This window comes from Platichthys flesus, chromosome 2, assembly GCF_949316205.1.
Source record: "Platichthys flesus chromosome 2, fPlaFle2.1, whole genome shotgun sequence".
NCBI lineage: Eukaryota > Metazoa > Chordata > Actinopteri > Pleuronectiformes > Pleuronectidae > Platichthys > Platichthys flesus.
The window spans coordinates 10,268,918-10,279,615 of NC_084946.1; the positions used below are offsets into that span (position 1 = coordinate 10,268,918).

Genomic DNA, 10,698 nt, shown 5'->3' on the forward strand with positions numbered 1-10,698 from the left:
GGCCCCGTCTCTTCCCCGCGCACGTTTCTGCTTGGCCCACAGCGACACCTACCGGCCCAGCTGAGTATCACAGCAGGCCAGACTGTGTACCGGGGTCCTTTAAGGGGTCCATGATGATGGTGGGCCCCCCCCCCACATACCCCATCACTTTAACATTTTATAACTATTAAATATTTAATATTGTATTTTCATTAAAGTACACCATGAGTACCCCCCATACACAGACACACACACACATATATATTTAAAGCATTAACCACCTCACTAGGCTGCCAGGCTGTCACCATTGCTGCTAATGTTCATATTTATTTGATTTTATATGTTCTATATCGCTACTTTTATATTTTAACCTGTATTCTTGCACTGCTTTTCACTTAAAAAAATGCACTAACTGTATACACTTAGTTGCCGAACCATCAATTTACAGGCTGTTAGTCTAAAGTACTTTGTATAGCTTCAGTTATTTATCTTTAAATCTGTATTTATACTTCGCTTCAATACTTTATCTCCATTAAAACAAACTTACATACTAGACTTTCCTATAACTGCAGTGAGCTTATTCTTGACCTATTTTTACCTTATGCTCTTGGATTAGAATGCATTTTTTATTTATGTTGTGTTGAATTTTATCCGGATCCTGAATCTGCATAATGATTGTCATCATAGTGAGGAAATCTTTTATCTTTACCGCAGTTTTTTTTTTTTCTATCTAAAGCCAGATAATGATTTTACACATAAAACATTGTGTAAATTATTACACTTTACAATGATCAAAGCACTTAACAGTATTTAAATTCAACTAAAATGAGATCCACTTCAGCAAACAGCCACATTATGTCACCACTTAAAACACATTAAACCCTTTCTCAATATTGGCAATAATTAATGGGTTAACAGTGTCAGTGGCCATCCACCACTGCATAATGAATACATTTACTGTTCAGAGTTTCGACTGAATTTCACTGAAGTATATGATCTCTATATATTCTTTGGATGAAAAGTGTGTGAGACTGCATCTTTTTGAAGGAGGTTTAAAGTTCATAGTTTATTTGCTTTATTATGGTACAAGTTTGGTGTGAAGTGTGGTGCCATCGTGCAAAAAGCACCAGTCCTACGTAACACAGCCGGACAGACTCATATTCACACTTTTCATCAAAGCCTTCAGTCCACCTGACTGGTCTCATCGAGGGTCTTGGCTCGGATGTGAGCGCCTCTTTACTGCGAGGTGGTGATGCGTGCTGACTGAGCCACCAGCAGCCCGGGTTAACATTTAATAACTACTGCATCTGTCTTCTAGTAACGTTCATGCAAGGATTTCGCACACAAGATGTCTTATCTCTCTCTTTATTATTCATATCTCATATCAAATGAAGCAATAAAGCTAAAACTGTAAAGTAATAAATAATTTGAAAGTATAAATACACAATGTGTATGAACAGCGATTAATGACCAGACATAAAACCCTTAAGAATAAGTAACAGGCCCTTGTCAGAGAACAGTGTGACTGTTTGATGTTAAGCCAGTTTAACACAATGGAACAATGTTCTGTGCAGATTCTAAGACATTGGATTTTAAACCCACAATACTTTCCTGCTTTTGATATTATATTTAAAGGAAATGCTAAACTGAAAAACAGTATTTGTGGATATAATATCTCTACCTAGTATTATTAAGAGGACAATGCATGTGAGCTATAATATATTGTACAATGACTGTGTACAATCAGCCAAGAGATCTGTTTAACAGGAGGGAAATTAAAAAGGGTGTATGTGCGTCTCAGCAGCTGACAGATGTTCAAACACAATGGTTAGACTGCCATGTTAGCAATGACAGCCCGGGTGAATTCGTCGCTTGAAGCGTAGCCCCCCAGGTCTCCAGTGCGCACCTGTTGCAAACATAAGGACAGTGTGTTACTATGTGCACAGCTGCAGCGACACATGTCCACATACAGTATCATGGGCAGCGTGCTAGAGAGCCTTTAAAAACTGCACTCAAAGGAATCAGTAAAGAACTCTTTGGTTCAGAGATGAGAAAACAACGCAGCCGTAAAACATGGCATCTAAAAGCACAGTTGCTGACATAAAAACAATTGACATGTCGTTTATTTAATACCCCATCATACTTGTGACCAGCTTCAATGTGCAAGAATGAAATTTACAGTAAAGATCTGTGGTCAAAGAGGAAATAAAAAGGCTGTACATAAAAAGACATGAAACTGTTTACACTGGGGTCGCTCAACAATCTCCGTAATTAACTACACAAGAGTATAATTACTAACATGTATCTTTATTTTTTAGTATTTGTGGTTAACAACGGATAACTTATGATTTGCTGCGCACTAATACAAAAAGCATTGACAGACGTCATGATGATAGAGCAATGTTCTAATGTCTTACAGTATCTGTGGGAATGAGCCGCACTGTATCAGGACAAAACCTGTTTGTATTAGTTTTCAGAAAAAATACCAGTTCAGGATTCAGCCTGTGTAGTTTCATGGAGGCTTTGACCAAATGTTTCCCCTAATAATATTAGCTGTGGCTATGAAACTGTAATTTTTATAACACTTCTCATTAACTGGAGCAATACTTGAAAGCTCTGTACATGATGAGTTTAAATATTTCTAGTTTTCTCAAAGTTAGCTTGTTATTTTTTCATGTTAAAATGTTAACATACTTTTATTAGTGTCAGAGCAAGAAACAAGCATTTAGCCAAATATGTAGGTCAAAAATGGTATAGTGTTAGTAGGTCAAGACATATCAGGGTCAAACTATTTTATTACAGTAATATTCTGACTTTAGATCGTTCAGTTCATAGTAAAGAGGAAATCAAACAAGTTAAAATGTTAAGTCATTTGTTGGTGAATTGTGAAAGGGGACTGGATCATCGATATATAATGTATAGACTGTTGACAAAGACGCTGTGTTTTTCAACAGTTCATGTTTAATGTGAGGCAGTAGAGAGGTAGTGTATCTGGCCAATATGGCTGCAAAAGCACATATAGGTAGGTGGATCCAAAGCTCCTCCTCAGCCAAGAAAATATTTAAAAAGCGAAAAGTTGCAACATGAGGGTCACTAACTATGAGAAATGAGGGGTGTTCCTGGAAAGGGACAGAGGATTAGGCTGTTTGACAAAAATCCTTCAGACGAAGTTTAATGAAGTACAACAAGTGGTCATGTGATTACACTGGTTCTAGAAAACCCAATACAAAACATACACATAAGGATCAAACTGATGGTGTCTGACAAGATAGTTATTGGGCAGTGAGGGGGGAGGTGAGTCTTATCCTGATTTCAGGTCATGTTGAGAAAATGTCCAGTTTTAAAGGAAAAGTCAGCGAGGAAGGAGACGAAACATCTTAGTAAACCGGTCGGTGACGCAGGTTTTCCACAACAGCACGCACTATGTCGCTAGCGGTAGAATACCCGCCAAGGTCTCGTGTCCGTACCTGGGATGTGCACATGTAAAACACACACACACACACACACACACACACACAGACAGACAGACAGACACACACGCAGACAAACAGAGGGCAACAGGGTACAAGGAGAGGAGGGGGTTAAAGGAGAGGAACGAGGGAGAGGAGTGGCACTTAACACAACATGCAGGCAAATTCTGCTTTCATTTAACATGCATTCCTTAAAAAAAAATAAGATAATTTATCACATTCTCACAGCAACCTCAAGTACAACACTATCCCAACTGATCGAACCACCTCTTAAAGAGAAGCATTACAAACTAAAAAATGATCTGTCCAAAAGCTGCCACTGCTGAAAGGCAATTTCTAGAAGGGAATTCACTACGTCTTTAGGCAGAGGGACGAGGATTGACCCACTTCATGTTAGTGTCAGTGTGTGTTAGTGTCAACAGGGTTCGGCTGCTAAAAGCAGCTAGAAAGAAAAAAATGCCCTGGTAACAAATGGATTCGAGGTTCAATTGAGACAGGAAGAGAAACACAAGAGAGGAGCTAAACACATGAGTGTACAACTTTATAAGCATGATTAAAGGCTCTCTAACACACTAAAGTGAAGCGTGCAGGTTGTTAGTTGTAGTCATGTGTGGGTCAAGAACCGATAGTATCACTCTGCAGCAATTCATGTCAACTCACACATGAATTAAACAATGTCAGGCAATTTGGGCCCGTATATTCTCAGGAGTGATCCTTCCACATGTCGAAAAGTAGCAGGACATTGTGCGACTCAGACACCTTCACAACAACGGAAACATGTCTGCAGCATTCAGGCCAGGGTACGGTCTCGGGGTGGATCAGCAAGACGCAGGATGCGACGTATAAATTCTGCTGCAGATGCAGCAGAAAGCCTTTGTTTTTGATTACAGCACATGAGCACCAGCTTCGGCCCTTATTGTTAAAAACTGTCGATTCTCGTTATCTGAGATATATTTGACCGCATGCCTGAAAGCAGCTTCAATGAATTACTGTCCTCAATGCTGTTTGGCCAATGTGCATGACGGACACTGAAAGTGTTATTTAGTGTACGATTCATTTTCTGAAACATAATGTCAGTTGATACACGTGAGATGGCAGTTACTGACCCACAACACTGATGAGCGACAGGTTAATTCAGAAACACAAGATGACAGCATTGGGGTAAGTAAGCCCTGATGGCTTCACATATCCTCATTCTGCAGGATCACTAGTTGTTATGTTGTTAAACTGGTATTACCAAACAGAGAAATGTTCGGTTAAGGTGTTAGTGCTCACTGATATGATTATGTTCACACTCGCTTACCTTGCCCTGTTTGATGACCTTCTTGACAGCATCTGACACCATTTGGGAGTGATATTCCAGGCTGCAACACAATACGGTGACGATTAATAGGTGAGCAGAACTGTCTCCACACAAACAGCCACCTAAAGCTGTTTTCTAAAGCTGGAGATGTGTGGTGGAGTGGGACAGGGGAGAAGAAGGGTGTGGTGTAAAACATAGTGTACATGTTACTACAAGATCAAACAAGTTGACTCACTTGAGGTGCCTGAGCATGTTAGCAGAGCTGAGCAGCATGGCTGTGGGGTTGGCGATATTCCTTCCTACAGCTTGTGCAAAGGGGTGACGTGCACCCTGTAAGAGAAAAGGCAAAGGGTGTAAAGAATGACAGGATGATGGTTTAACGAGTTAAAGACACACAGAACATGGCTCCAGATCCCCTCCCAGGCCCGCCTACTACAGGAGGACCTCAATCAAAAGGAGTAGGTAGTCGTCAAAATAAAATAGTTTGGAAAAGGTAATTGATTTATGAAAGGGTAAACATTAAGAGACTAACATGACGCAATGCGAGCAATCCTAGCTTGCAGAATTGGACTGCACAACACCTGTTGGTAAAGGCAACAGGATCAGCAATGCTTATAATTGATTATCCATTTTGTGTTCTACACTGACAGCTGAGGTAAATGACTGTTGTTGTCTTCTGGAAGGGGGTCATGTGATAACAGTCTGAAGAATCAGCGAACCCCTAGCCCTAACCCCAAAATCGTTTAGCTCTGGGGAGATGAGAATCAGACTTCCACGACACTGCAATGCACAAGGCAATTTCTAAAATGGGCACTGATGACCAGTGAGCAGATTTGAAGGGAAGGTGATTCCTGTAGGTTTTGTAATGATGTCACTAAAGTCGTGCCAGAGTGTATTAAGCTTTGAACATGTAACAAGCCCTCCTCTATACCACATCTAAATCATATATTTGATATCTCTGGTTTATATTTATGTAATCTGTGTGATGTTATAGTGAGTTGGTGAGGAAATTATTAATAGGGGAAGACAAACTGCGATTTAGCAACATAAGTCTGACAACAACTCTGCATCCATTGTAGATGCGATTCTGAGGAATTTTTTTGTCTAATCAAGTGTTAATAACAAATCCCTCTACATGGTGAAAAAGAAGGAAGGCTGGAGAATGATGGGCAGCCTAACCTCTGTAGACGATCAAATAAAAGTGAAAACTCACAGTCTCAAACACAGCATACTCTGCACTGTAGCTCTCCCCAGGAACGACTCCTGCTCCTCCAACCAGCCCTGCCGCCAGGTTATCGATAATGTTACCGTACAGGTTGGGCATCACCAACACATCAAACTGGTATGGGTTCTGGACCAACTGCGCAATGTAACACAGATAGGGACACATTTAAATATGAAATCAGCTTGAGTTTAGTCACACAGTAAACAAACAATTTGAAATTATTAGAATTATGCATTTCATGTTCTTTATAAAATAAAAGACATATTAACAATTATATTGTATTTAGCCATATCATAATTAAAAGTGTTTAACACCAAATTGTTATGTCTTTAATTATCAAATGAGGAGAGTAAACCGTATGAGTTTGTAAGTACCTGCATGCAAGCGTTATCAATGATTATGGTCTCATATTTGATTTTGGGGTACAGTTCTGCCACCTCCGCACAGCACTGCAGAAACAGGCCATCGCCTAATTTCCTGTAATAAGACAGGGGAGGAGAACAAGTATTGCCACGGCTGTAATGCAAATCAGGACCCAAATTACACAAAAAATAATAATAATATAACAAAAAAAAAAGGGATGATTTCAAAAACCCAGAAAGGAAGGGCGGGTTCTTTTCCCTTACATGATGTTGGCTTTGTGAACAGCAGTGACCTTGCTTCGGCCCTTCTTGGTGGCGTAATCAAAGGCGAACTTGGCAATGCGGCGGGACTTCACTCTGGTGATGATCTTCAAGCATTCGATCACACCCGGCACACTCTGCAGGGCAAGAATAAAGTCCAATCATTTTAATATAAACACATTTAATGGAGGATGAGAGAAGAGGAGAGAAGAGAATGTAAACAAATATTTAACTCTAAAAACAGCAGATGCATAAAGTGGTCCTATATCGTGTCTGACAAACGTATTCTTTTAAATGTTAATTAATGTGTCACGCAAGTTCCCATATTTCCTATACATTATGAGTTATATTATAAAGTCTTATTTTAAGAATCTCATAGCTATCCAGCTTATAATAAACTGAGCTTAAGGACAACTTAATTATGTGAGTAGCAACAAATGTCAATATGTGTGAGATTTAGTTAAAAATAAAAACTTCAATAAAAGCTGCACACAAAAATCAATTAACCATTTCAGTAAATCGGTCACGGTTTATCATTTTTGTTTTGTTACCTAATTTAACGTTGACTAAATGGCTGTCTTCATTGGAAATCTCTCTCTTCAAATCACATTTCCTTTTCATACTGGCTTAAAACAACTATTGGTTTTGATCCTGCAGTGAGGAGGAGGAGAAGCAGGAGGAGGATGAGGAGTAGTGTTTTTTACCTCATGCTCCAGTGAGCTGTACTCCCCCTCGGTCTGTTCACGGATGATGACCAGGTCCAGATTGTTGTGGCGAGTGCTGTAGCCCGGCAGGCTGTTCACATGAACCACGTTAGCAAACAGGTCCAGTTTACGCCTGTGGAAAAGACACTCAGGGGTCATTTAAAAGAATAGAAGAAAAGAAAAACTAAAATATACAACCGACCTCATTGTTTTACCTCAGTCTCATCTCATATGAAGCCAGTTCCCCTTTGAACTCCATGGGTGTGTGAATCTTTCCTGAATAACCACAGACAAATATCACAAGATTCATTTGCTTCTCTTTAAAATGTTGAGCTACTGTGCTTTATTTTAGGAACATTACAGCATCATCTGTCATCACAGATGACCAATGAGAGGGGGACTGAAAAAGGAATAAGCAAAGCTACTGTACCTTTCATGGCCACTTTGTTGGTCTTCATAGAAGTCAACACTTGGTCCAGTTTCTCCTCACTGGCCATGTTCTGCACCTCGCTCAGGTGGAACTCCTCAAACTCTACAGGGACATCTCCTGCCTTTGAGACAGAGCAGAAACAAGGGAAAAACAACTTTAAGATTGAAAATTTTATATAATGTATATAATATATATTTTTTAATCAATTTCATGCTTAAATACAGGATTTAGTTAGTTAGAAATTGTTGTCTATTTTGTTTCAGTGACAAGGCAGACAGGACACATGGGGAGTGAGATGAAACTGGTATGACATGCAACAAAGGTCAACAGCTGGCTGCCGTTAAACGACACAGACGCTGTAAACATTCCCCACCAGATCAAATCGATATGTACTTAATCAATTGCTTGTTTGGGAAGGTTGCTATGATTTAATGTTCTTATAAACATTTAAAAACCTGCAACATTAAGAGTGGAAGATTGTATAACATACAGCTATCTGCTCTTGTTAAGTATGATACATAGTATTTCTAATTTCTTTACCTGTAATTATTCGCTATTAAGGAAAAGCATATGTATTTAAGGATTTCATATAACTAACTGATATTTTCTGATGTGTTTCTTGATATGGAATTTATTATTCAATAAACAAAAACAAAAAAGGGAACATTTAAATATACCCTGAAGACATCCTTGACGGCAGTCATCAGCTCAGGTCCCACTCCGTCCCCCGGTACCATAGTAACCTTGAAGGTAGCATCTGCACGGGCAGGCGGGGCTTCTGGACCACAGAGACCAGCTGATAAACTCAGAGGTCGAGAGGCCAGCTGTTGCCACTGGGGGCCACTCAGGCTCTGGAGGATGGGGGGGAAAAAGACAGTCACAACAAATAAAGGGACGTGTATCACGAATATGAAAGACCATAGCAACAACTGCAACATGTCTACAGCCACGACCTTACTTGTGACCCCTGTGAAACAAAGCGTGTCTGCTCATGACGCATTTTGGATTTGAGGTGTCGGCAGCAGTTTCAAAGTTTAACTCTTCTTACTTTCATTCAGTTTTTAAGGATTGAAGTGGTAGAGGAAGAGGTAACTAGCCTCCTCACAGATGTTGGCCTCTGCCAACAGCAAGTTACAGTTTATAACCAAATCGGTCAGAATAATATATGCAGTGAATACTTTGACAACCTATTTTGATAAAAGCCATTGCGTGTATTTTCAGAACATTTTGAGGGACAGATGGAGACCCTGAAATTATGATGACTTTTGCCACAGACTAAAAGGTAAACAAAAGCCAGATGTAAACATGACTGATGTTTCATATTATTTCATAGACCATACTAAATAATTCAGTGCCGGGAAATTAAATGATAATGAAAATAACTCAACAATGCAACCAAAGTGTGTGGCAGGAATTTCTTTCCTCAGTTTTTACTTCTATAAATACCTGCACTGTTATAAATGAATGACCAATATAATATGAGATGTTTTTTAAAGCAAGACTGCATTTAAATATTACTTTGCATCAATATAAATTATTGAAATGACTGGGATAGCCTTAACAAAAGCTGGACAAAATTTGGATAATTGATTAAGATCTTATTCATTGATTGGCCAGAATATGATTTCCAATTACACATGTGATAATTTGATGGTGGAATTTATTTGTATTGTTCACTTCTTGTCAACAATTATAGACAATACTGAGCTAGAGAGATCTGTGTGGATCCTGAATGATCGTGAATTCAAATCAAATGAACAATTCCAGAGGCCATAATCACCTACATTTTGAAGGTGAACAAGTTATTATATGTTAGTTTCACACGTGTTGGTTCCTACTCACACTTAAGGTGACTGAGGCAATTGTAAACTTATTAATTATAAATCAGATGCACGTTATCTGCAGAGGCAGCTTCTTAGCAGGTCTGATTTAGCTGTGATGAGCCCCTGCTATGAGAAGTGTGCTGTTGTCAGTCAGCCACTTTAGCTACCATGAAGACCGAGCTTCCATTGAAGAGATTGACTCTGATAATTACAAACCAAAGCCAGCAGGCCTTGGTTCCTCCTAAAGCAGCTGATAAGAGTAAAGACAGCAACAGAGCACTTTGTCATTTTTAATCCGGAGACGAGAGAAGAAGATGTGTCAATGAGGGAGGCTCATGATTAGTCTCTTCCTATGAGGCCTGACTTTAACTGAATACAACTTCAAGTACATCGGTTCATTCGCGCTGTTTGTGTTAACGAAATAAGCTTGAAAACGTCCTATGAATGTGAAGACTCACCTTGACCAATGTTACCAGGCTTCCCCTCAATGCAGCCGCCATGGTTTCACGTTGAGCAACGGAACTGGTTCTTCTCCGGCGCTGCGGGAGTTCAGCAGAGCTGAGTAGACGACAACACTGCCCCCAGCTGGACGGAGGAGATAGGGACAAACATATCACATTACCAGTTTGAAACATGGATCGTGTTATCCCTAGAGAACCTGAATCTACATTTTAGGGAATGATGTCAGAGAAAGTGAACTTTTTCTAATTGCATGAAATAATCATATTTAAAGAAAAGATGTGAAGCCAATAATGCAAATGAAGGGCATGTTCTTCCTCAGGCTGTTTGTATGAGGAAGAGGATATGCTTAAAACAGAAAGCATAACCAAAAATTGTTTGCTTTCTCATTCATTGTAAAAGTGCATTTACATGTCAGAGGGGGGTAATCTATTCATTGATGGGATGTTTTTTAGGCACTCTTCAAAGTAAACTATATCATGCTTTTACGTTATCTTCTCATCTGGAAAGATGAAACTTTTACTGCAGGAATATTTGAATTACAAATATTTGGAATACACCAGGGCACAGCTTGATATGATGTCATCAGAGCAAACGAGACGACAACATTCATTTTCAAGATGAGGGAGAATTAAAAGTGGGGGAGGCCGTGCAGCAACATCCCGCAAGTAAACATAAAAGC

At 39.5% G+C, this 10,698-nt stretch overlaps 1 protein-coding gene across 2 annotated transcripts; it reads right to left on the reverse strand.

Moving 5' to 3' along the window:
* Positions 1–1,330: 1,330 nt before the first annotated feature.
* idh3b (isocitrate dehydrogenase (NAD(+)) 3 non-catalytic subunit beta) lies at positions 1,331–10,142 on the reverse strand. 2 transcript variants are annotated; one of them, XM_062397570.1, is made up of 11 exons: positions 10,016–10,142; positions 8,412–8,585; positions 7,735–7,855; positions 7,520–7,580; positions 7,305–7,437; positions 6,604–6,737; positions 6,352–6,454; positions 5,966–6,112; positions 4,988–5,082; positions 4,753–4,813; positions 1,331–1,885 (listed from the first exon to the last, which is right to left on the reverse strand). In XM_062397570.1, exons 1-11 carry the CDS (start codon positions 10,055–10,057, stop codon positions 1,808–1,810), a joined length of 1,149 nt encoding a protein of 382 aa, XP_062253554.1. In that variant the 5' UTR covers positions 10,058–10,142; the 3' UTR covers positions 1,331–1,807. The 2 variants fall into 2 exon arrangements, with proteins under 2 accessions (XP_062253554.1, XP_062253547.1); XM_062397563.1 differs by lacking the exon at positions 1,331–1,885 and adding an exon at positions 2,268–3,446.
* Between the last annotated feature and the right edge of the window lie 556 nt (positions 10,143–10,698).